The 27,198-nt window shown below is 49.7% G+C and overlaps 1 protein-coding gene across 2 annotated transcripts in view; it reads right to left on the reverse strand.

Moving 5' to 3' along the window:
- WSCD2 (WSC domain containing 2) overlaps positions 1-27,198 on the reverse strand; it is a 105,017-nt gene that overhangs the window by 16,045 nt on the left and 61,774 nt on the right. For both annotated transcript variants that reach the window (XR_012325225.1, XM_019950164.3), the window contains exons 3-7: positions 23,966-24,080; positions 20,676-20,860; positions 7,712-7,833; positions 4,553-4,727; positions 70-234 (exon numbers count right to left, since the gene is read on the reverse strand). Coding sequence is in view for 1 of the 2 variants with exons in the window: in XM_019950164.3 (XP_019805723.1) it covers positions 70-234; positions 4,553-4,727; positions 7,712-7,833; positions 20,676-20,860; positions 23,966-24,080 (762 nt within the window). In the remaining variant the exon portion in view is untranslated. The remainder of the gene's footprint in view (positions 1-69; positions 235-4,552; positions 4,728-7,711; positions 7,834-20,675; positions 20,861-23,965; positions 24,081-27,198) is intronic.

Consider the following 27,198-nt stretch of genomic DNA (forward strand, 5'->3'; position numbering starts at 1 on the left):
CAGGAAGGGGTATTCCCATGCCCTTCCCGAGCTCCTGCCCCCGTTCCCTGTTACCCTCCGCCTCCTCACCTTTGTTGTAGAGAGAACCGTCGAAGTAGTAGCTGCCGGTGTAGAAGCCGGTGGCCAGCTCGATGAGGTGGCGAGCCCACGTGTTGCCGGCACCTGGGAAGCTGGCCAGAGCGATGAGCTGCTTGGACTTGGCTGGAAGGAACCTTCTGTCCATGCAGCGGTTGTCTGCAAAGGGCAGGGCACAGACAGGGGTCAGTGGCAGGGGCACAGCAGAAGGAGCCTGTTTAGAAGGGACCAGGGTGTGAGTCCCATCCCTGCCACCTCCCAGCTGTGCGACCCGGTGCTTTCTGGGCCTGTCTCCTCATTTGGAAACGGGAAAATGGTTATATGAGATAATATATGAAAAAGGATAAGCACATGGTAGGGATTCAATAAAAGTCAGCCAGGAGGATGAGCCTTCTCTCCAGCCTCAGTTTCTCCCCTGTCCCACTGAGTCTCTTATCACCCCCACACCTGCCTCCAGATTAAAACTCACAAATGCCGTCCATCTGCATGGGACTGAGTCCAAGGTTTTTATCTTGACCTTCAAGCCCCGTGTGGCCTGGCCCTTGCATCCTCCCGGGCTCACGCCACCCACATGCTCTCCCCTCAAACTCCCCCACCTGCCAGCCACTTGGTTCACTGTCTCATCCGTGCTCTGCTCCTTCCTGACTTGGCAGCTTCAGGTGCACTGGTCCCTCCGCCTTCACTGCCTCCTACCTGTCTCTGACTGCTTATTATCCTGCTCTCTGCTGAACTGGACCCTTCCTTCCTCCCTTCCTTCCTTCTTTCCTCCCTCCCTCCCTTCCTTCCTTCCTTCCTTCCCTCCCTCCCTCCCTTCCTTCTCTGACTCCCTGGGCTATCATTAGTGTACTATGTCCATCTCTCCTGTATTACTTTCTGCTACTGTAATTCAAATCATTATTTGTTTAGTCAGAAACCCTGCCCATATTGTCCTTTGCTGATTTCCTGGCACTTTCCATACTATCTGGCATCCACCTAACCATCCATCTACCCATCCATCCAAGAAACATTTATTATCCTTACTTGCTTTCTCACAATAGCGCTTCAAGGGAAAAGTCTGAAGTCCTAAATTTAAATTCCAATTCTGCCATCTCCTTGCTGGGTAACCTTGGAAAAATGATGGATCTGAATAAACCTCAGTTTCCTCACCTGTAAAATGGGAATGCTGATAATGATGACATCCTGGGGGTTGGTTAGGAGGGTTAGAAGAGAGAATGGGTGTTGAGTGTTAACACATGCTGTGAGCTCTTAGTATTGATGCTGCTAGCCAGAGACCAGGTCTCTTCCCCGTCATGCAGGTTTAATCTGTTTGTTCAGAGGAGAGCAGATTTTGGAAAAAAACAAACCAAAAAGCATCTTTATCAAGCCAAGTAGGTGTCTGGGAATGGTCTTCACGGGAACACATTGCAAAAAGGAGCCTAGATGCAAAACTTTCTGGAGAGTGGTTATGTTTTATATTTTGACAGGGGTGTGGATTTCATAGGACCCAGTTGGCATCAAATAGTACACTTAAAATTTGTGCATTTCACTCTATGTAAATGCTACTTCAAAAAATCATAAGTGGGGCTTCCCTGGTGGCGCAGTGGTTGAGAGTCCACCTGCCAATGCAGGGGACATGGGTTCGTGCCCTGGTCCGGGAAGATCCCACATGCCGCGGAGCGGCTGGGACCGTGAGCTATGGCCGCTGAGCCTGCGCGTCTGGAGCCTGTGCTCCGCAACGGGAGAGGCCACAGCAGTGAGAGGCCCGCGTACCGCAAAAAAAAAAAAAAAAAATCATAAGTAAATATTGAATTATAATTAGTGATATGCAGACTGAAGTGTAATGATGTTTGCAACTTACTCCGAAATGCATCCAAAAATAAAAATTGAGGGATGGAGAAATGGAGAGATGTATGATAAAGTAAACAGAACAAAATGTCGACAGATGTAAAATCTGTAGGATAAGTCTAACAGGTTCACTGTGTAATTCTTTCCATTTTTTTCTGGAGGTTTGACATTTTTTCATAATAAAATGTTGGGAGAGAGAAAGAACCTGGCCCCTCAATTTCCCCTGAAAACAGAATTCTCCATTCAAATACTGCCTGGGCGGCGAGGATAAAGCTGGTTATTTTCAGCACTAAAAAGGAAGTTGATTTGGTTCTTAAGCTCCACAAATCGAAACAGATGCTGGAGGCAGTGTTGTATATAGTTTTGGAATCAGACAGACCTGTGTTTCGATCTCGGATGATCATGGCCTAGTTGTGTGACACTGAACAAGGCTCTTCACCTCTCTGAGCCCCAGTTTCCTCACCTGTAAAGTGGGGCTAATAAACCTTACAGGATTAGATGGATAATGCATGTGAAGTATTTGCAGTATATGTTGAGAAGCTGAGATTAAGAGTGCAGGCTCAGGACCCAGATTGCCTTGGTCTGAATCCCAACTCTGTTCTGTCCCAGCTGTGTGGCTCTGGCCAAGCTCCTCAACCTCTCTGTGCCGAGTTGCCATATTTGTAAAACGGTAATAATAACAGCACCTATGTCATTGGACTGTTATGAGGATTAGATGAGTTAATTCAGTCTAAAGAGCTTAGACAGTACCCGGCACACAGTAGGTACTCAATAAATGGCTGCCATCGTGGACCAGACTCTTGGCGGCCTCATGAACCACATGACTCTCAAGCCACCCCAGTGTGTAGGGCCTGCAAGTGTGACATGGGAAATTGAACACCAGTAATGGCCTGGGGCCAGGCACTGGGAATGAGCAAACCCATCAATCAGGGGCTATTGAAAAGGCTCCAGTGTCGGTTCTGTCCACATCAAAGCTGTTCATGGTCACGGGATAATTAAGCTGTGTATGACCCTTCCCCCAAGCTGGGGTAACACAGTTCTGCACAGAGTAACCAACACTTCCTGGAAACTAACAAACACTCATCCTTCCTCACCAGAGTGTAAATAAAGCCAAGGGCCACACTGGCTAAAGACATTTCTGCTCACTGGGCTCTGAGCAATATTCAGCTGCCATGGAAGCAGCCGCAGTTGGCCACCACCGGTACCCCCATCAGGCCAAACAGGGGACAGGCTGTTGGTGAAGCTGCCACTAGCTCTTACAGCACCTTGGTAAAAATCAGGTAAAGGTTCCCTCCCCTTCCTCTGGGCAGATGTGCTGCCATCCAGAGTGCACGGCATGACAGGCAGAGCACAGGCTGGCTTTCAGGCATTACTTTTCTTCTAGGTTATGCCTGTGCAGTGCGCAACCTGCCCGACCGTATATGGCAGTCTAGTTCCTGGGAGATGAAGAGGGGTCTAGCCCAGTGGTGTTTTGTTAGCTCTCCAGGCTTCAGAGGGTGCGGGGAGTGTCCTTGGCACTGTGGGTAGAGGTTTCTAGCAGGGACTTTGGAGTCAGAGACCTGAAAGCAAATCACTCTTGTAGATGTGTGATTATGGCCAGTTCTCAATCTCTCTGAGTCTTGGTTCTCCCGTCTGTAAAACGGGGATGGTATCATCCTGATCATAGGCTTACTGTGGGCTTCCCATCATTAAATGAGACGAAGCTTGGCATAGGACTGCACGGCGCAGGTGGACAGTTTTTTCAGATATTGGGGTAATCCTTCACGGGCTTCCTTTGGGCTGAGCATCCCAGCAAGGCACCTTTCCAAGTGCCACCACCTTTCATGATGCCTCCAGCAGGAGAAAAGATTTTCATCTAGAAATATTATAAACACCATGACCTCAGGCAAGTCCTTTACCTGTGCTGAGTCTCAGTTTCCCTACCTGTAAAGAAGGCATAATGACTATTCCTGCCTCACAGGAAAGCTGAGGGGAATCAGTGAGAAAATGCATACGAAGGACTCAACACTGAGTCTGGCACAAAGAAAGTCCCTAAGTGCCACCGTCACCACCACCACCACCATCGTCATCACAGTCCGGTACCCCAACAGATGGAAGAGGAGATAAACATTGAGTGTGGGTTCCACTAGCAGAGGAAGAAGGATAAAAGCGGAAAGGATGAGTGAGACAGAGAAAGAGAAGAAAAAGTTACAGGTAAATTTGCAGAATCTTTGAACTGGAAGGCTAACCATCTACAGCTTCATTTTACAGATGGAGAAACTGAGGCCCAGAAAGGGGACATGACTCGCCCAGGATCATGCAGTGGGTCTGTGTTGAAGACCCAAGTCTCCTACTCCCAGATCAGATGTTTTCCCATTCAAGCTCACAGCCCCCATTACAGGAAGAGCCACCAAGGGGGTCTTCAGTATAAGGGATAGAGATGAAGGTTTTCAGAACCATCGCCCCCCGGGGGCCCTCCCTCCATTGCCCATGCAGGATCTCTAAGCCTGGCTATGCTCACCAGCCCTGCCTCTGCCCTCTGCCCTCTGCTCTCTGGCCTGCACAGTCCTCTTGCTGACAGGCTGGCTGGAATGGACTGGCTGGAGCATCTCTGGGAGGGAGGCCTCTGGGAGAGCTTCTGGGGGTCTGCTGGGTCGGGGCGGACCTGGCTTACCTTGGACCTGCGTCTGATACACAATGAAGTAACTGGGTGTCCCGCAGCTCTCAAACTCCTCCGCGCTGCACTTCTGGGCACAGAGCTGTTCGTCCTCTCTCTCGTGGAGGGGAAATCGCGTAGTGGGGAAGCCACAGTGGCAGGCGGTGCCCGCAAGGGCTGCCAGTGGGTACTCCTGGGGATGAAGCAGGAGAGGAAAGGGAAGAAAGTCACCAAATCCCTGGACAGCCCGGACTCTGGGTGCAGAACAGGATTTGCGTTCCAATCGTCCCCTTCTCCATCACTCTCCCCAGCTCAAGGGTCCCCAAGCTTCAGCAGCAAGATTTTGCCCTACCTGCGTACCTCCTGTACTATTATATTTTCCAGCTTTTTTGAGGTATAATTAAGTAAAAAATTGCATCTATTTAAGATGTGCGACTTGACGTTTCAATGTATGTATACATTGTGAAATAATCACCACAATCAAGCTAGTCAACACACCCATCACCTCACATAGTTACCATTTTCTTTTTTGCTTTCCTGTACTATTATTCATTTATTTGTTGCCTTTATGTGTCAAGTCACTTTTTAAAATTAATTTTTATATATATATATATATATATATATATATATATATAAAATTTTTGGCTGTGTTGGGTCTTCGTTGCTGCGCACGGGCTTTCTCTATTCAAAGGAACTATTTATTACTCCTGAAAGTAGCACTGGTTGAGAAGTATCATTTCCATACATTTCCATACTGTAAACCCCAATACTGCAGAAAGAAAAGCACATGATTAAATTCTAACTAGGCACTCTGCCTGCCAAGAACTTGAGCCTGGGGTCGACTCTGTTTTTCCTGCAAAAGGGAGATTAGGTGAGGGGAGAGAGGTGTTAAAGATACTTTAGCACTGAAAAGCAGCTTTCTCCTGGAGGTCTTGAAAGAAAACTGAAAAAGAAAAGTTTTTCTTATGGCCATGCATTATGCCAGAGTAAATCCTCTGTGTCTGACAGTGATATGAAGCCCATGCTTTGGGAAAAGCTGTCTGAATCCTTCCTTTTAAGCCAAAGAGGATGTTGATACCTACCCGTAGCCGCAGTCTTTGCTGGGAGAGCTGCTCCTAATTGTTTTATTTGTTCTATGAAAGAGCTAAGTGGGAGCAGGCTGGGCCTGAGATCTGGAGGGCAATGGACCGTCCTTGGTCCAACTTGCTTCTGCTCAGACGCATGAAGCTGAATTCTCCCTGGCGGCTGGTCCAGGAATAATGTGGTAACAAACCAAGGTCACACCGCCGTGGCTGGTTCCGGTGAGCTTTGCCATGGTAGGTAGGTTTGGTTTATTTCTCACAGGTGTTAAATATGAGCTACAGCACGTAGCCAAAGATCAGAGAGATGCTGATACAGGTGGGTGGACCTGGGCTGGGACTGATGGTATTTTCTAGCCGGTGACCCATGTTGAAGCCTCCTCTGACACCCTAAGTCTTTCAGACCCTCCACCACTTGACACAAGCAGCTCTGGACCCCTGTCCACTTAATCCCCTCAATTTTCCTCCTGTGGTGCTCTAAGGAGATTAGAAGAAACTAGAAGAGGGAGGTTTGCAGCGGGGTCTTCCTGTCGCCCCCCACCCCGCCCACGCAACCTGCCCACACCTTTGCTTCCCTCCAGTCCTATGTGCAGCTGGACCCTCTTCCATCCTGGTTTGCCCTGTGACCTCACTGTCTTGTGTTTGTCCTCCACCTCTGGCTGATCTGTAGGTTCCTCCAGAGCCCTCAGGACAGAGGAATGTCCACCTGGAGGGGATGCCATGGGAGGGGGATTCCTGCCCAAGAGAGAAAGCTGGACAAAAAGATGGTCAAACCCCCTTCATTCTTATGAACACTGCCCCTGACCTTCCAGGATGCCTCTTGGGAGCAGAGCAAGCACTCAGGAAATGCTTGGTGACCTGAAGTGGCCTGGCTGCCCTTGAATGGTTCCTGGAAGCCTCTCTGTGGGGTCTCTAGGGTAGCTCAGAAGTCAAGAGAATAGATTTGGTGTCAGTCCCAGTTCTGCCACTTGCTTGCGCTGTGAGCTTGGGCAAGTGACTTCATCTGTCTGAGCCTTGTTTTTGTCATCTGTGAAATGGGGATGAAAATTCCCAACACCTAGCTTTGTTGTGAGAGGTAAACTGTGTGACCCGTAGGGCAGAGGGCTGCATGGAGGAGGTGCTCGGTAAGTGGCAGTTTCTATGATGATCCTTTCAGTCTTCCTGAGACATGCTTTGTGAATTAGGAGCCTTGATGAAAGAAAAGCCAAGCAGGATGAGTCAGAGCAGGTGGGGGCATTCAGCAGTTGGGGCACACGCTGAGCACCCAGGAAGAGCCACAAAGTTGGCCCCCAGCAAATGTCAGCATCATGGAGGATAAAGACCATATCTTGTTGACTTTGCACCCCCAGCACTGAGCACAGGGGCCTGGCACAAAGCAGGTTCTCATCAAATATTAGCTGAGTGAATGAATGAAATGGGCAACCACCTTCTTGTGGTTGGGGAGGGCTGGTTCTCCTTTGGACCCTCGTGTAATTAGCTCACCTTGAGTGAAGGAGGGAGCTCCTCAGACATCACTGAATGCCAGCGATGAGCCTAGCTCTGTGCTGGGTATTGGGAGTGGTCACAAAATGTTTTGGGCCACAGTCTCTGCTCTTGTGGTGTTCCCTGTCTGGCTTGGGAGGAAGGATAAACAGTCACCCATCAAGGATCTCAGGCTGAGAAAGGATCAGCCAGTTGGATCATCCAGTCCAACTGATATCCAGTGTCCAAAGTTCCGTATGCCACAGCTGCTCTCCCTCTGCTTGCATACCTCCAGTGACGGGGAACTCACACTGTCACAAGGTGGGATTGTCCTTGCCTTTACCTGGCAATCTTCTACACACGCTTCTCGGCCCAGTTCACATGTGGCCCTCATTCCTGAGCAGTCCTCACTATTAGAACAAACACACTTCTTTGGAGGGAAAGAAATGGGCCCCATGTAACTCCTACCCTCCGGATCCACATGAAACAGTCACATTCCCCCCATGTCACAGATCACAGATCACAGTAATGACCTCTCTCATCCCAGCTGGGCTGCTGCTCCTCCAGCCAAGCATCCCGTTCCTCCAGCTGCTCCACACCACCCTCCCCAGAGCTCCGTGCACAGAACCAGGCTCACCTTCTCTGTGCAAAGGTCCACACACTTGTCCACAGACATGTTGGGCATGGCAGCCGTCACGGGCAAGGCCAGGGAGAGGTTGTCGGGCCTGCGGAAGCAGCCTCGGAAGACTGCACTTCCATCTGGAGAGACAGAGGGAAAAGAACTAGTCAGATGTAGGCTGGGAGAGCCACCTTCTAGGCAAGAGTCTCGCCCAAGGTCACGCAGTGAGCCACAGTGGAGACTCATGAGCTAGAAAATTCAAAGAATGTCCTCAACCCTGGCATCTCTGTCAACAACACAGGTCACTGAGATGTTCTTGCTGGGCCATATAATCCCCTTTTCTTTGTCACCACTCCTATGTCTCGCTTTCCCATTCTTGGTGGTGGCAACTTTTCATTTAGGGAAATGACAGATGCCATGGAGGATTTTCGTGATCTCATCAGGAGAGGGTTGGGACGGAGGGAAGCAAAGGGTCCAGAGCTCTCCTGCCCCTCCTTCCAGCACTGGGGTGCCCCCTCTCCCTCCCATTGTCCTGGGCTTTAGGGGAAAAACCGGGGCCTCGGGAGCCTCTGCCCCATCAGTGCTCTAAGGGACTGATTTGTTGGAGAGATTCCCCTTCAGATAACCTAATCTGGAAACATCCCAGCTACGCAACAGAAAATTCAGAAGATGTTGCTATCTCTTTAATAGAAGTCATCCTCAAAACAATACTCAGAGATGTTGTCTTCAGCTGGGTTTACTTGAAGCTGAACCTGAGACAATGTTTTATGGCTTTTCAGGAGAAGCAGGACAGGGCAGAGGAGGAGCTAAGTAAGCATGTGATCTTGGCTGGGTCCCACCTCCAGCCCGGAGGGTAAACTGTACCACAGAGTTGGTCCCACTTTAAGGAAAGGGGCCGACCTTGGCCCTATGTGCCCCCCTCCCCAACATCTGTCATTTGGAAGGCTGCTGGGGCAAGGGGGCAGATGTGAGCCATTGGTGGTAAAGAGGATTTGGGTGGGTACCCTTTGCATCCATTACAGGTGTACACAAAGACATCAATAAGGATGCTCACTGCAGCATTTATTTAAATTAACAGGTGAAAGACTGGAAGCAACCTTGCTGTCCAACAATGAAGTACTGGACAAATAAAGTAGGGAATGACAACACAATGGGATTCTATGCCCCATCAAAAATAATGATGTTAAAGGTTACTTTAAAGAGATGAAGATGTGTTCGAGATAGAATGTTAAATAAAAACTGAGACCATGAAACTCCACATATTATAAAATATCAATTGTGTCCGCAAATTCTCTCTCAGTGTAAATCTCTGGAGGGACATAGACTAATACGTTGACAACCATGGTTATCTCTTAATAGCAGACGTGATGGTTAAGTTTTGTGTCAACCTGGTGAGGCTATGGTGCCCAGTTGTTTGGTCAGACATTGGTCTAGGTGTTGCTGTGAAGGTTTTTTGAAGATAGGATTAATATCTACAGTTCATTGACTTTAAGGAGACTTAACAGAGATTTCCCTCTAAAACGTCGGTGGGCCACATCCAATCAGTTGAAGGGATGAGGGGAAAAAACGAGGTTTCCCAGAGAAGAAGGAATTCAGCCTCTGGATGTCAGGCTTGCCAGCCTCTACAGCTGCATGAGCCAATTCCTTAAATCAATCTCTTGATTTATATATTTGCATATATCTTACTGGTTCTGTTTCTCTGGGGAACTCTGATAGGATATAGGCAATTTTTATTTCCACCTTTTTGTAAAACGCTTTCTAACTTCTTCGACAGTGCATAGTTATTTTTTAATGTAATAAAGACAAATTTTAAAAATTATAAGTGGCCCCTGTCAAATTTATCTAAAGACTCATGGTGCCCATTTTCAATTGGGTTCCACTGTTCTCAAATCTGAGCTGTATACACTTTTCTAGAAGCACAGCTTTCACATGAAATAAAGGACACTGTTGATGCAGTGAATCAAAATCAGGAGCACAAAAGTAGGTGCCATTTACTGAGCACCTACCATGTGTGATCCACTCTTCTGAGAACTTTGCGAATGCCGTCTCATTTTACCTTCCTGGGAACTCTGCAGGGTCCATAGTAAACTCTCATTTTACGGATGAGAGACGCAGGGCTTAGAGAGGGGAGGTTATGTGACAATACTAGGGACCCACTGTTAGCGAAAACGTGCTAAGGATTATCTCAGAAAGACAATGCTAATCCTTGGGGAAAAGTGAAGCAAGCTACAAAAATCAACAACTCTGATACAACTCTGTCTTCCCCTGCACAGTCCTGGGCTGGGGAGGGTCTCAGATCCCCCAGGAAGGAGCCCTCTTTTTTTAGCATATACATATATATCTATATTTAAGTGCAGAGAAAAGGATATGAAATTACTCCCCGGGCAGAAGGATGGTGGAGGAGTGGGGAGGGAGTCTAGGAATGAAAATTTTAAATCTCAGCTGTCAAAGGCACCCTAGTGATTACCTCTGCCACCTGGCACCCTGTAGCCTGAAATTGCTCATCGTGGAGGCAAATCTAGCAAGCTGAGAAGACATCTGGAATTGGGTTAAATGACTGATTTCCAGAGCATGCTGCAGGCTCCCGCCACCCAGCACCATCTCCTCCACTCCCCACCTCTCACTCCAGGCTGCTGCGAGAGGCTGGTGAGAAGTGACGGTGGTGGACACTGTGGTCCACGCCTCAGTTTCCCCACATGTAAATGATAGGGAGGGGGTTAGACTATGCAGTCTCTTCTGTGCAGGACAGCCCTCCATCCCCCAAATGAGGAACTGCCAGACCCCAAATGGCACTAGTGTCCCGTGGGGGAACACGGGACAGTCTCCCATCCCGTGGCCCAGGATGCACCGAGGGACGCGCCATTTCATCGGTCACCCTGAGGAAGAGTTAACGATGCTCAGAGAACGTGCCGTACGAGGTGAGGATGCGGAGGGGAGTCAGGCGTTTAAGCTAAAGATTTACAGCAATGAGATGAGAAGCCGGAAGCAGTGTGGACGAAACCTCACGTAACCAGAAAACTTAGTTAGCTGGACGCCAATCAGGTCCCAGGGCAGAGACGCTGGACTTACTCTCAGAAGTAAGGAGACTCGCCTTTTCTCTTTAGACTCCACCAGTGTTTACTGAGCCCGCACGGATGCCAGGCTCCAAGCTGGGCGCGTTGGCTCCACTGAATCTTCGCAGCAGCCACGAGCAGTAGCTGCCACGGCTGGCTCAAGGAGGCGCTCTGGCGTCCAGGGCCACAAAGCTGTCTAAGGACAGAGTGAGATCAAAGCCAAGTTGCTCTGTCTCCCAAGTCTACGCTTCTTCCAATAATAATAATGCTACTATGATGATTAGATGCTTATAGTCATATCACAGTATCATTGTTATCATCACAGCCACCATATATGGGTCACGTGCTATCAGCCAGGAACTAGGTTAAACTGTTCACACATGTGGCCCCGTTGAACCCTTGCATCATTCTGGTGGTATAAGGATCCCCATTTTTACAGATGGAGAAACTCAAGCCTCAGAGGGCTGAAACCGCTTGACACAAGTCACCCAGCTTATAAGAGGCAGAGCTGAGACTGGAATCTAAGTCTGAGATGCTTCCATTCTTGACGATCTTATCGAATGCTCTCGCCGTACCAGGCACTGTGTAAGCACTTGATATACTTTATCCTCCTAATTCCTATAAAGAAAGTCTCACTCTCCCCATTATACAGAAGGGGAAACAGAGGTTCAGAGGGGTAAGTGGCTTGCCTAAGGTCACACAGCTGACAACTAGCAGCATCTGGATTCTAACCTGGGAACGTCTGAGCTCAGAGTCCTCACACTCTGGGCTGTCCCTCTTTAAGGAACCACCCCCAGGCCCTGTTTGAGCATTTTCAAAACACTGTGACATATATTCACTCCCCTTTGACCACTAATCATTCACAAAGGCTGTCACTCTGGGGTCTCTCAACTCTGGAGTTGGTTTCTCTTTAAGCACCTAAAAATGCCTAGAACTTGACACTGAGTCTCTAGAACCATATTCAAGTTGTTAACCTGCCCCTTCCCCACCAGGACCCTATTCGACGGACCACCTTATAATCCTCCTGGGCCCCAGCTGGGGCAATGGTTTTGGGGCTGAGGCCAAGGGAGGCCCCTTCAGGACTGGTGTGGTCCTGGGTACACTGTAGGGGTGCAAAGCCCACCACCTTTTATCCTATAGGGTGGATCCTTCCTGGAGCCCTCTTCCACCACCCTGGGGGGTCTGAGACCCTCCCCAACCCAGGACTGTGCAGGGGAAGACAGAGTTGTATCAGAAGGCATTGGAGGTTTGGGGGTATGTGTGGGTGTGAGGGAACCGATGGGGCAGGAGATGCAGACCATGAGGGTAGCTTGGGCCTGGTTGTAGTGAGGGTGTGTCTGGGAGGTGGGACACTTGTGCAGTGTGTGTGACAGGGAGGCAGTGTGTGCATCTTGTGTGTGTGTGCGCGCGCGTGTGTGCGTGACTGGGTTTGTGATGGTGTGAGTAGAGATCTACCTATTTGGGTGCATGGATACTGAGCTCTGAGACCACAAATGGGCCCCCGTGGACCTGGTTCATCTGAGCGCATCTGGGTCTGTCCACGTGGGAGTCTAGGACCCTGTATGAGCAGGTGTATGTCCACCTGCCTGCCTGGCCTCGTGACAGTGGGCACCTGGCTGTGACTGTGTGCTTCGGGCTGTGACTGTATGGTTGTGCACTGGACCTCTACGGGATGAGTCTTATCAAGGGGAGGAGACATAATCTTGGAGGCTCTCTCTGGGTTGCCTGGCAACCATGTACCAGAGAGAAGAGCTCCCCCTCTTCTACCAGAAGGCCTGGCTGAGCCTCAGCCAGCCTCCCACCGGACTGGCCCAATGCCACCAGGGTTGGGCATTTCCCAGCAACCCCTGAACAGCCAGCACCCAGATTCGAACAAAAACTTTCGTCTCCTCAGTGCAAGGCCACTTCATGCTTGAGCCACACGAGAGAGCAGAACAGGAGGGTGGGCCCCTCTGCTGGAGTCCAGCCCAGACTGAGTCTCTCCCCAGGGTGTCAAGACCACAGAGACCCTTCCACCTGGAGCCCACAGACAGGTGCCCTGGTGGTATCGGTCCAGCTCCTGCATATCACAGAACACCTTGCATACGGGTCTCTGTACAGGAGTGTGTGTGTCTGACCGTAGGCATGTGAGAGCAGGAGTCCACCCATGGTAGTCTTTGGAGTCACCTGCTATGAGGGGCTCACCCTTGGATCCTCTTGCAGATGTGACCTTGAGTAACTGAGGGCACTGGGGTATCACTCAGGGCCCTGTGAGCCCACAGGCTCTTCATCTAGGCCTCTGGCCAAATGCTCTGCCCTCCTATCACCCCCAGCTGGATGCCCGTCTCTTGGGCCAGATCAGCACGCATCTCCAGATGGCCCCGAGGGCCCAACTCTGACCCAGGGGCTCCAGAAGAGGCCATCCGGCCTGGCACCACACCGGAAGGCCACGGTACTTCCCAGGACCATGGCACTTTTCTGGATGAGCTGCCCTGGCCAAGGAGCAGAAGACCAGTGGCTCAGAGACACGAGTTCTAATCCCGACTTTGCTTCTCCTCCCTGAAAGGTGGCGTCTTCACCTGTCAAACGGGCAGCTCTCCTCCACACAGTGCACACTGGCAGCTCCACCCTGCTTCACTGACCTTGGCATGTTTCCTCTCCTTTCAGAGGCTCAGTATTCTCACCTCTAAAATGGAGGCATAAATACTGGGTGGATCATTCAGAGCCGGACAGGAATGAGATTTGTCAGTACAGTGGAAGGGACAGGCAAGGGGCTGTGAATCTGTCTCCTTACAGGAAGTAGAATTCCTACCCTGGCTTCTCCCCAGATGATTTTCTCCTGCCTTCCTGGATGCCAGGAGGCCAGACTGCAAGTGTGGGAAGAGGAAGGAAGACTCTGTAAGCCCAGCTCTGCTGAGACAGGTCTCCCTTTGACATTTAAGCATCCGCTAATGAGTCCCTGACCCTCCCACCTTAGAAAGCAGAGCTGAGCTGAATGCCCTGAATACCAAGTAAGGTGACGTTTTCAGAGGCCTTAAAGGGCCAGAGAGGGATCAGAAGCTGCTGCTGTGAGTCTCTCTTTGGTCAAGGTATGCACTGGGGTGGTGGGGGGAGGGGAACAGGTTTGGGAAGTTACTTCTAGGAACAGTAAACCTGCTGGATGTGGGGTCTTCCTACAGTCTTGCCCATTCTGCTTTTGGAGGGAAACCACATGGATTCACAGAGAATTCTGTGATGTCTAACGGGAAGGTCGGACTCCCAGGGATCTGGGGAACACGTTGGAGTCCACCTCTCTCTGCAGGTTGCTCTCCATTATGGCTTGGTGATTGGAACACTGAGAACATGCACGGTGGCCAACACGTTGAATCCTCCTGCTACCCTCATTTCCTCCATCTGTAAAATGGGTTGCGTCACCGGTTCTCCACACCAGTGGTGAGAGGTTTTCTTTTCTCTTACGTCTGAAAACAAAAGAGAAGTGGCCAGCCTGGGTCCCCTGACCTTCCTAACACTCTTCCTGTGATACAAAGAATTTTGGACTTCCACAGCAGTAGGTAGATGCCTTCCTGTTTGCAAAAAAGCTCTCGTGCCCAGCAGAAAGGGCCTTGGTTTTGAATTCAGACAGGCCTGGGTCAGCAACTTACTTAGCTGTGTGTCCTTGGACTGAGCCTCGGTTTCCTCATCTGTATATGGGGATGATTATCTCTACCCTGCACAGGTGGGACAGAAGGCGATGCAGTGACATTCACAGTGCCTGAGACCTACCAGGATTCAGTCAATGTGTCTTCCTGCTCCTTCTTCATTGCTCGTTCATGATATGTGAAGGGTGGCTAGATTGCAGGTAGGAGACACTATCAGTGCCCCATTAATACACTCCTGGCACTCACCATCCCAGTACAGGCTGACAGTGACCTACTGTAAACACCTAGGGTATGTGAGGGACAGACTGCACTTGCCAGGGAGTTAATCTCCCTGGGAGCCACCCTCAGCCAATGATGGGTGAACGCTGGAGGATAAATACTGCAGCTTCCTGCTCCTCCAATGGGACATCTCTGAAGCACGCTCTCCACCACCTCCCACAGCTCCCCGGTGGGATTAAGCCTCAGCTGTCCTCAGCAGTGACCTGCTTTGTAAAGGGCAAGTATTGTCTCCTTCCCTTCCCTTTCTCACATCTCCACTCCCCTGGAGGTGCATCCTGGGGTCATGATTCAAGTAAACCAGAGCTCACATCCTTGTCTCTGGGAGAACCCAACTTAAAATATCTTGGATCTTTGAGCATTCTTAATTCACAAGGGAAATCCTGCAGAGTTCAGAGCCACTGCTCTTCACAGCCTGTAGCCTGTGAGAAGGGCGCTCCCTGGAGTTGTGCAGTACAGAGTCCGTGGACAGTAGCAGCAACCCTGAGTAGTGTCTTCCTAACGACCAACCCTTGCTGAAGAATAGCAACAAAGGTAATAATAACAGCTGTTTACTGTATGTCCTTAGTGCTAAGTATGTTACACATATCACACCTCAATTAATCCTCACAACAACTTAAGAGGTAGAGGATGCTATTATCCTGTTTTGCAGGTGGAGACCCCGAGACGTAACAAGATTTGGTCACTTTTCCAGCTCATACAGCTAGTGGGGAGCGGAGTAGGGATTTGACCCTGATCTTATTTGACATCACATCCTAGGTTCCCACCTCTCTGCTATTCTGCAGGAGGCCTGCCGAATTCCAACATGGTTGGGCTCCAGAGACCCCATGCCAGCCACCTGAATTTCCCAGAAACCCTCTGAGGCGCCACAGTAGGGGTCCGAGGATCACAAAAGCCCATGCCCCACATTCTGATAATGTCAGCTCTTCATCGCCAGGCCAGCTGGGATGGTGCATGACCTCGGAAGCTTGGAGTTTCTACTAGCAAGAGGCGAGCAGAGCAACTGTTCATCAACTCCCTTTACTGGGGGCAGATGAAGAACATCCTGGAACCAGCTGCAAGTATCTCTGAAGTCCATCATCTCTTTGTTCTGGGGCTTCACAAAGATGAGGTAAATCCCACCAGGCATCAGCTTAAAGGCAGGCGTGGAAGAGTTCTCCTTGGTTTGAAAGAGGCCATCACCCCCCGGGTAATTAGGCCGAGCTCTACTGCATTAAAGATGCTGGTGAGGAGGAAAGGCAGTGAGCTGGGAGCTGTTAATGGCTACCTATAATCAGAGAGAGATTGAATTACACAAAGAGCCTAACTGTCCGAGGAGAATTCAAACCAGCTATTTTTAGGCATCACCAGCGGCTCCTGTGAGCTGTTGGAAATTCAAATAGCTTGAGTTGGGTGCTACTCGGAGTGAGTTGAGGAATTTTCATTTCAGGAAGGAGGGTGCATCACCACTACTTCATAACAGGCACTGTGCTATGTGCTTTCTCAACTTTATCTCACTTGGTGGTCAGAGCAATCTTTCAAGGTTGGAATTGTCCCCATTTTACAGATGAGGCATTTGAGGCTCAGACAGAATGAGTGGCTTGACCAAAATCAACACAGCAAGTAAGTGAAGGAGTTGGGATAGAAACAATGTCTGCCTGATTTCAAAATCTACAATCATTGCTCCCATAGCCTTCCTGGATTACGGTTCACGGAGAAGAGCAAACCAATTCTCCCCCATCATGATGCAGAAGGAGAAAAAAATTTCTAGCTAACATCTCCTTGGCCCTACACAGCAGAACACACGAAGACCCATATGAATTATAAAATTCAGGGGTCCCAGGCATATATCAAGGGAAAGGAGAGGCCTCCAGGCCCGGCAAAGAAGGAGCTAGTCCATAGCCCATCCATCCAATATGACTTTCCATGGTCATCTGAGGCTCCTCTCAGCAGAACTGGTTAAAACGGAGTATCAGTGAACAAAAACTACAAGCATTGCACAACGTTTCCCTTCTAACCTTCAAAGACAAAAAATCGCCAGAACTAGCAACAGTACACAAGAGTCACCAGGTACAGTGTGACCCACGAGTCAAGATCTACTGTTTCGGTGACAACATGGCTTCATAATACTTTCACCAAGACAGAAAAGAAAAAACAAGAGGGAAAAGTGCCGGGTCCTGGGAGAGGCTGGTCTGCAGTCATGGGGGTTTTAGGCAGCACTAAAGGATTGTCAGCACCACGGACAGCCACCCACGGGACCCACATACATATTGTATATTTTGTGTAATTCTAATGAACCTTGCAATGCGAATCTTGCAAGAATCTTTCAGGCAAATGAAATCTCTTGCAACACCCTATAAAGCCATAATACTCTCGAATCACCAGCAGGTCTCTGCCCCTGGGAGGAGAAGCTACACTTGCTGACACATTTAGCGAACTGCTGTGAAAAAATGTAAGCCAACCAAGAAGGAAGTCCATTTCTCGGTTCTTTTCTAACAAGGGCAAAGAGTCCGTGTGCCCGAGTGTCTGTGGCAAGAAAGAAGAGCAGGGTGCCTGCAGACATTTGCTCTGCCAACCTTCTAATGCTCTCACTACTGTAGGAGCATTCCATCACCTCGGAAACACGCAGGCTGGCTCCCCACGCAAGGTGGACACCCCACCAGAGCGGTGCTTGGGCGATAATAAGCCTCCTTTGGATCTTCACAATCATGAAGAGTTCTGTGCCACTGCTCAGGGAAACACAATTAGGACACGGTGTTAATACAAACTAATGACCCTACAAATGGAATCTGGTTTCCACCATACCTGTTTCCTGGAGTGTTTGCTCATTGCCCTCCCTAATGTAATACATGTTAGTGTCGTGTGCCAGTGGAAGGCCTCCCTTTCTGACTTATTTGTGTATAAATCAGATCTCAGGAATGGGAAGCCACTGAGTCAGAACAAAGGCACTGGATATTCTGTATGGTGTAGAGTCAGGATGCAGGGCAGAAGGAGAGGTCAGGGGTCAAGGAAGAAAGGAGGTAAGTTAAATCCAAGGAACACTCCCAAAAGAGAGGCAATGGGGTCCAAAATCCAATACAAGAGGTCAAGGTGTCTACAGCACTATATAGAGTTAGCACTCAAACTAGGAGTCAGAGACCTGGGTTCCAGCCTATGCTCAGTCCCTAAGAAGCGCTGTGGCCTTGGAAAGATCATGCCTGCCCGTCACGTCTAGAAATTACCTCTCAGCTTTTGCACACTCTATTCCCTCTGCCTAGATTTCTCCCCCACCCTCTGGCAATTCCTTGAGTCTGGATATCCTCCTCTTTTACACATCTTTCAAGGCCTTAATCAGTCAGCCCTCTTCTGTGGAGCCTCCCGCAGGGCTGTTCAATTTAGCCACTTGTGCTGTCTGGGCCTCAGTTTCTAAAGCCATAAAATGAAGCATCAGTGAGGAAAGGGCTTCCAACAGGTCATTCAGAACATCACCTTTGAGGATCCTTTTGTTCATGGCTGAATACACGACTCTCCCTTTCACCTGGAAATCTTAGAATGAGATTCAGCTCAAATGTTGCTCCCGTGGCTCCTATATATACCCGCCATGCTTGAACAGATCCCACTCGTCTTGGGTCTGTCTCTCCACTAGACGGTGGTCTCCTTGAGGGCAGGGACTGTGCTTTATTCCCCATTGTCCTCTCCATGCCTAATGCACATGGGAGCAATCACGTGTTTAATGAACAGTCCCCACGCTCTCTCCAAATACCATGTTGCCAACGGGGAGCCCACCAGGAGTCCCAATGTGACAAACCATCTGTCTCCTTATCCAAGCCACTTCCATTCTCATCTCAGCCACAGTAGCCTTGAGATTAGCAAGGCTTAGCTTTCCTTCTGGAGTTTCCAGCTGAAGGTGCCCAAGCTTCCAGCCTTGTACAGCGACGATTCAGAACAACTGGGCTGGACTTACAGAATCCAGGACTCCCCGCTCGGTAGAAATGAATGGGGTCCCCGTCTTCGACATAAATACAAAGATTCCTTTCTCAGATGGAACAAAACACCACTGCAGAGGTGGGCAAGCTGAGGGGCACAGCAGCATTCCCATCAGCCTCAGGGGTTTCTCACCAGCCACCACCCAGACAGCCCTCCCACTGCTACCGGGGTAAAACACACCCAATTGTAGCGGGATCTAGTGGTCTCGGTGTGTCGAGGTTTATATATTTCACCTGATGACTGAAAAATCTTTGTTGGTCCATGAGAGTGTTATTATACCAGGTGATCTCAATAGTGTGTGTGTGTGTGTGTGTGTGTGTGTGTGAGAGAGAGAGAGAGAGAGAGAGAGAGAGAGAGAGAGAGAGAGAGAGAGAGAGAGAAAGACAGGAGAATGTTCGTATTACTCAACCAATCTGAACATTAACCAAAAGGAGGTCTAGCTGATAGTGGCTGATGACATACACAGCCCAATTCTTGTTATCCAGCTCAGCATCATCCACTAGAATGTTCTAGTGGCATCAGCTTTCCCTCTAAATACACACAACTTTAAGGCCATCTCTTCATATGGTCAACGTCACCATCAAAATAATGTAAACATTGGCATAAAGAAATCAGTATTGGGGATGATAAATCTGCTATCAAATTAAAACCTCATTACACTAATGGCCAAACCAGAGACTTGCTGTATGGACACCATCCAGCCTGGATTTCACACACCCTCCCCGCCCTCTGCCAGCCAGACCTGCAGAGCTGGAGGAACTGAGGCAACGATGCGGGGGCAGAGGGTGCCTCTGTTTCTAGAAATCAGCCACTTTGTAAACTGGCGGCACGCTGGACCCCGTTGTAAAGCAAAGCTTGAACAGGGCTTCAGAAACACGGGGTTTGGAAAACAGAACAGTGTCAAGCACACCAGCAATGAATTCTTATAAACAATGACATTCATACGGAAAAGGCGGCATGCAGACAGGCATTAAGGTTCTGCCAAATCCACCTGGGTGGGCAGGCTGACATTCTGGGCGGAACTTGTCAGTTCCATGGAGGTCTAAGGCCTTATTATTCAAAGTGTGGTCCATGGACCAGCAACCTAGCATCACCTGGGAACTCCTTAGAAATGCAGAATCTCACCGGCTGAATCAGAATCTGCATTTTAACAAGATCTCCCTAGGGTTCATTGGAGCATTCAGATTTGGGATTCTTAGTTCTGGATTCCTATTCCTACCTCAGGCCCGCATCAGAAGAGTAACCAGGACAAACCTCAGCCCTCTGTCTTTCGTCAAGGCCATTAGCTCTTCGTATAGGTCTGAAGGTCACCTTTGAGGTCACAAGACTGTGTGACCTTGGGCAGGCTTACTTAAATTCATCAAGCCTCGGTTTCCTCACTGTAAAATGGAGATACTTAACCATGGTAACTGCCTGAAAAGTCTGTAGGGAAGGGAAACAAAATCAGGCTTGCAGTGGGCTCAGCACGTGCCTGGCACACGGCAGATGCTTGATAAATAGACATTAACTGCTATTAAACACCCAGAGAGGGGACAACGGGACAATATCCGCAGAAGAAGGGGTGGCTCTTGTCCTCGGCTATTCATCCCCTCCCTCCCTCAGTTTGGAAACTGGAGAGTTTTTCCAACAAGACTGAAGCACTGGCAGGCGAGGGATAAATTCTCTCTACAGGAGCATTAAAGACACAAGCTCTGGAGTTGGTTTCAATCCTCTGCTGTTTGTGTGACATCGAGCCTCAGTCTCTTCATCTGTAAAATGGGAGTGGGTGGATAACAGTGCGATTTCAAGGGTCATCACGAGGATTAGATGTGCTCTCCCATAGGAGGCACTTGGAAAACGATGAAGTGTTTGCTGTCGTCATTGTCACCATCGTTAGACACAAGCTGCTTTCAGAAAATGAGGAAGGACAGGCCAGCTCAGGCTCTAGCTGTTTGTTAAGGAGGAAGAGGGGCGTGGCTGGAGGTGAGGCTGGGGCAGGATGGTGGCAGCCTTGGAGGGCAGCCGAGGGCTTAGGAGCGGGGGGAGCCGTGGAAGGTACAGGTGGGCGCTCAGGTGGGCGAGGGCAGAGAGGGGAGGGGCCGACTCACGTACACCTGCGGGCTGACTCCTGGGCCAGCTGCAGCCGGTAGACGGAGAGGCGGTTGGCGCCACCGCACACGCTGCCCCGCTCGCCCTTGCAGTCCATGTCACACTCCGCCTCGCTCACGTTTGTCGCCTGGATCTTGTGGCCACAGTAGCACTCGGCGCCGAACTCCAGCCCAGCATACAGGTAACCCCTGGGGGAGGCTGCTGTCAGGCCAGGGTAACTGCCACCATGGAGACCCCAGGGACAGGGTGACTCACCTAGTGAGGAGGCCTGGGGGACGGGAGGGCTCTGGGGACCAGGAGGTCCCAGGGGAAATGGAGAGACAGACGATGGAAGGGGGACAGGGGAGACCTCACGGGACAGGAGACAGAGGCTTCCAGGAGACAGGGAGATCCCAGAGGAGTAAGGAGACTGGGGTGGGGGTCTCCCTATCTCCCTGGAAGAGGGGAAACAAGGAAGACTTTGGGCGTCAGGGAGACCCAAGGAGATCTGAGGTACAGGGATACTCCAAGGGACAGGGGGATCGGGACTGAGAATAAGGAGACCCTGAGAGGGTCAGGGAGGCTAAGGGGTTAGAAAGTCTTGGAGGTGGGATGGGCAGGAAGCCAAGAAGGAATACAAAGAGGTCCCTGGGGGACAGGGAGACTCTGGAAGGGGACAAGACCCCAGGGACCACCTGCTTCCATTCCTGCCTCATGTCTCACACCCCCATACACTTACCCACACAGACACACAACGTCATATTCACACCCATCTACATATACCTTCAACACACAGGACACTTGACACACACACCCCTCTGGTCCTGTGGTCCCTCTGCCCCACCCACTCTCTTGCTCTTCCCTGTCTAGAGCCACAAGCCAATCCTATCTGCAAAGTCCAGCCTCTTTATTCCAGGAAACATCCCCCAGGAATGATGCCTCTATGTCCCCTGAGAGGAGCTGGACCCAGGGGAGGGGGCAGGGACTCTCGTATGTCTTTGGAAGGTGGCAAAACCAAGGTCACGTATCCGGCCAAGTAAAAAATTCCTTTCCTTAAAACAACAAAAAAAAATATCCAGGCACTGCAAGATTGTCAATTTTTTTTCATAGCTCTGGAATCATTTCCTAAAAAGGACTTTTAGTGAGGACCTGTTCTGTAAACAGATGAAAAGGGAAGTGCTTGCTCTGCTTCACAGGGTAGGTATGAAGTGGTGGGGGAGAGGGGAGTAGGACGACCCCTGCGCAGTCCTCTTGCCCACTGTGGCCTCTGAGGCACTTTCCAGAATCGTGAAAGCTCCTTGGGGGAGCAGCCTGCAAAATACTGGTCATGCAAGGCTGGATCTACGGGAGGTGTCAGCTCACGCCATCACTCGGGACTTCCAGGGGCTGGGCTGGAGGGACAGACCCACCCAGACTCATGTCTCCAAACACCCCTACTACTCGGGTAGCGTGTGATCACACGGTCACCTGGGCAGACGCAGGAAGAGCAGCTTAAACTATCTGGGCATCTTGGAGCTGGGCCAGCCTCCTTCTTCCACCTGTCTGTCGCTGTCTCTCTCAAGCCTTGGTTCTCAGGTGCCCTTGGGACCCGTCTCATATAAATGGACCCACTGATAGAAGGAACAGTGGACAGCAGGAGTTTCTAAAATTTCCCAGCTGGGTGTGAAAATCAGAGCAGTGGTGCTCCAACCATAGTTCCAGGACCAACAGCATCCAGTGTCACCTGGGAACTTGTTAAAAATGCAGATTCTTGGGCCCTACCTCAAACCCACCAAATCAAAAGCTGCGGGTGGGGCCCGGCAATCCTGAGAGATTCCAGGTGATGCTGACGTGTGCGTCACAGCCCAGATGGAGTGACAAGCGCTTAACCAGAAAACGCCGGCATAGTGAGATGAGGGTTGAGATGGGGTAAGTCTCAGCTTGTGGAAATGCAGAAGAGGCCCCCAACCTGCCTGGGATGTCAGGAGAGACTTCTCAGAGGAGGTGACAGCCAAGGTGGAGCTTCAGAAGACGAGTCAGATCAACTCGCGTAATTCACTCTGGTTCAGCGCTGCCCACATGGGTTACCAGGTGGATGCAGAGATGAGCCAGCTGCAGCCCTGCCCCCAAGGGGCTCCCCAGCTAGTTGGGGAGGCAGAAGCAAGAACGGGGTTTGGGCCACAGAATGCCAATAGCTTACACTTCCTCTCTTCCAGGCACTCAAATATTTGCTTTGCAAATATTAACTCTTCAACTCCCACAAGACCTCTCTGAGGGCATGGACTCTGAAATTCACTTCTGTCTCCCCACCGTTCAATAAATAAATTAAAGAATCAACATCCTCAAGAGCTTGGAGTCTTTCCCAAGCTGGAGATGGTCCTGGGCTCAGGATTTCAATGGTGAACTCTTATGGAAGCTGATTATAAAGGGGACAGTGTGTTCTAGTCAGGAACTGAGGGAAGAGTCCCTTGGCCACCCACTTGCCCATTTCCACTCCAGCCATGCAGTGGAGCTCCTTCAGAGCTTGTGATCAGGCTAGAGCCTGAAGATGAGCATGTTAGAGGCCTCTCACAAGCCATCACACATCAGGGGACCCAGGGCACAGGGGAGGAGAAGGTCAGCTCACTCCACAGTGCCTCTAGGGCAGCAGTGCTGGTTCCCAGGCCTGGACTGAGGGTCCCAACTCGCCAGTCCTCTGGGGCCTCATCCACTCTTGGAAAGTGAGCGCCCTCCCCGCAGTGCATGTTCTAATCAAGAACATCATTTTATTCTTAGATTGGAAAACACTGTCTGGACAGGTGAGTGTTTCTCTCTGGTAGAGAAACAGTTTCTTGGCTGGTAAACCATTAAATAGCCCTGATCCCGGGCTCCCACCTCACCCTTCCCACGGGCACCACACAAGCCTCACGCTCACAGACTCACACTTGCCTGCGTGTAAACACCCACTTGTGCTTTCCCCACAATTCAGGACCCTTGCAAACATATCCACAGAGACTCCTGCACTCACAGCTACTGTTATTTAAAGACAGTTAGGTACTGGCATTAAGCTTACAAACATGACCCTGCATACGGTAGTACACTGCAAACTCACTCCTAGGCAGTCTCACAAATTCCCACAGACCAACTCCCTGCTCAGTTGCATGCACGTATGCATATGCACACACGCGCACACACACACACACACACACACACACACACACACACACATATCACCCTTTCCTTGTAGCCACATGTTCATCCTCCATCATGCCCTCCCACGGAAAAAGAAAGACCACCACAGGTAGGAATCTGAGAAGGAAGGGATCTGAATGCCTGGGACACTGGTGGGGCCCTACCGTTCTGCACAGTTGTCCTGGCAACGGAAGACGGTCATCTTTTTGTAGTCGAAAAAGGACACGCCTCGAAGGGCCCGGCTCTGGGTGTCATCCAGGTAGCAGCCGATGTACTTAGCTTTGGGGAGATGAGAAAAGTCAGATTTGGCAGGGGGGACAAAGCTGAAAGGGTTTCAGGAGTAACCAGTGTGCCTCTGGCTATGTGGCCTTGTTGACCTTTTGGTACCAATTCCTTCCTCTGAGCAGTAAAGTAGAAACAAGAGAGACTGAAACTCATGTGCATTGGCAGAACATGATCTATAAGGGCAGTGGTGTCCCATGGGTGAGGCTGTGGGCCCTGGAGGTCAACAGAGAGGAGGGAGGGACCTTTCCAAGGCCAGGGTTAAGGTCATGCCCCTGGGCTCTACTGGTGACAACTGGGCACCCAGTAACCCAAGCCAGCATCATTCCCTAAGCACCAAGCAGATGAGACCTGTATTAGGACAGCTCTGAAGAGCCTGATAAGTTGACAGCCTGTTATCATTTCTGCAAGATGGCTTCAGGTGTTATTTTCCCTTGGAAGGAACACTGGCCTGGGATATCTCAAGATCTAGGTTGTCGTATCACTTTGGTAACATTCTCGTGCTGACCTAGTGCATTTAGGCCAGTTACCTCCCTGAGGCCTACTTTTCTTCATTGTGGGGATGAAAATGTCAGCCCAATGAGATTAACATGGACTTATTTGTATAAACGTCTCTACCACAGTGTCTTGAATATAACAGGCACAAAGTTAAGGTGAGTGGAATAAAAAACCGGCCATTCACAGTGCTGTATAAGTACTTTACAGTTTGCCCACCTTGTGGGCCAAGGTGAATGCTTTCATCCAAAAGGAAAATTTTAAATAATGTAAAACAACTATCCAAGTACAAACCATTCACTTAGTTTTCTTAAAGTAGTACACGTGTTCCTGTACTTCCTGGTAAATATTACACAAAGATGGTACTTTACAGTTTATAAAGTCTTTTCCCATATGTTCTTATAATCATTAATTTGGACATGCACTTTGCTAACTGCTTTACACATATTGTCTCAGCAAATCCTTAGAATGACCCCTATGAGGTAAGTATTAATATTCCCACTCAATGTAGAAGAGGAAACTGAGGCCCAGAGAGGCTAAGTCACCTGCCCAAGGAAACACAGCTTATACCTGTGGAGTTAGGTTTGGACCCAAGCAATCTGGCTGCAGAGCCCATGTTCTGAACTACCGCTTGTTTCTCTTTGAATCCGAGGATCTTTGCAATGACCCAGGTGCAATGACCCTTGGCATGCTTAAACTGTTTTCTTAGATGATTGAACAGAGGCCCAGAAAGGTGAAGTGAGCTGTCTGAGACCTGAAACTAATTGATGGTAGAACAAAGACTTAAATCTAGATCTATGGGACCCCAAACCAGTGCTCTTTCCACCCTTGCACTTGGAAATAACTGAAGGTTAGACCGAGGACCCAGCCAGCCCTTGGAATTAAACGGCCCTCATAGGGAACGACTGAGGGAAATACTACATGCCACTTGATCTGGTTCATGGGTGGGCTGCTATCTATTTAAACTGTGGGCTTCTTGTCCCCCTCACTCATGGTGGAGAGCAGGGTCTAGCAGAGGATACAGGCTCATTATGGAGCAATTGTTTCCCTCAACACCACCCTGGTAAGTGCAGAATTTGTTAGCCTCGCTGGAGATGCGTCTCATCCCTGATCACCTTGAAGTTCTTTCATAAGACAGAGGTGATTTGGTCAACTAAGAACAGTCCGTCCATCTTTAAAAGAAACATTGCCTCCCTGGAGCGGGCGCATCAGATGGTGACAGCTCTGGAAAAGCCTACATCTTGTCACTGCTTGTTCAACAATGTATGTCCCTCCTGTGTCACAGAAGGAACCACGGCCCTGGGGCACGGATGCTTGCTTACATCTGGGCTGGGAGCGAGAACTTCCATGGGCCATGGTGGTGACAGCTTCACACCAACTTCAGCTCAATAGGTCACTAGAGGACAGAGTGTCCAAGGATGGGCAGGAGGAGAAAAAAAAGGAGGAAGGAGAGGGAGGGAGAGGGGAAGGGGGGAAGTGGTTGTTTTACTTTGTCAGCATGAGGTCACTGTCATCAGATCAAAACCTGTGTGTGTGTGTGTGTGTGTGTGTGTGTGTGTGTGTGTGTGTGTGAGAGAGAGAGAGAGAGAGAGAGAGAGCGAGCGAGCAAGAGAGAGCGAGAGAGAGAGAGAGAGAGAGAGAGAGAGAGAGAGAGAGGAGAGAATATGTATTGAGTGTCTACTATGTGCTATCTACTTTACTAAGTGCCATGCCTTATTTAAAAAAATTCAGTCCTCACACCCTTCTTATTAACCCATTTTATAGATGAAGAGGCTGATCCTAATGACTATTACATCTCTCTGTCTTAGATGCAAACCTTTCTTTTGGCATATGGTATATGTTCTGACTGGTAACCACTCATGTTATTCCATGTTACTCGTTTTTACGTAGAATTCGAAACTGTGTCGTCTGCCTATGTTACTACAGCTTGGAAGTGTCTCACTTAAAATTTAAGCCCAGATCTGTCCTCCGTCCATTTTACATTTGGGGGGGGGGGCTTCACTTCCATTTGGCCCACAGACTTCAGGATCACAGGAGGCCACACTGAGTTCTGATGGAGAGTAACACTCGTGACCCAGAAATGCCAGGCTTGGAGTTGGGTGTACTATGACCATGGGTGGTCTCACCTTAGGGTGAGGGTAGGTGCATTTGGCCATATATGGGATAGTGGATTGTGTTAGATGAGATTTTTATAATCAAATTAATAGGAGTGCGAGTGTATGTACACACACGTCCTCTGCGGGGTTAAGGGGAAGACTGTAATGGTACTGTTTGTACCTTCAAAGCACCCCCTCTTCCTATTTTTCTGTTAACAGATCTTAGCTGCCCCGACCATGAGGAGACACTGAACTTGAAAGAGCCAATCATGTTGCACCTGCCACCAGCCAGTGATTGATGGCTACAGGGAAGGGCACATGACCCATTCTTTGGATTTTTATAGATTAAAGCTGGGAGAAAGAAATCTGTTTCCCTTGGGTTATGACACTGGCATTCTCTAAGCCCAGAGCTACCAACAGCCACAATCCCTGGCATCAAAGTCAGTCTGTACAGGAGAAGAACCAAACTAAGTCAGAGGTGAGCAGAGATGAGAGTTAGGAAGAGAAGGGCACAAATCACTCAT

The sequence above is a fragment of the Tursiops truncatus genome, chromosome 13, assembly GCF_011762595.2.
Source record: "Tursiops truncatus isolate mTurTru1 chromosome 13, mTurTru1.mat.Y, whole genome shotgun sequence".
NCBI lineage: Eukaryota > Metazoa > Chordata > Mammalia > Artiodactyla > Delphinidae > Tursiops > Tursiops truncatus.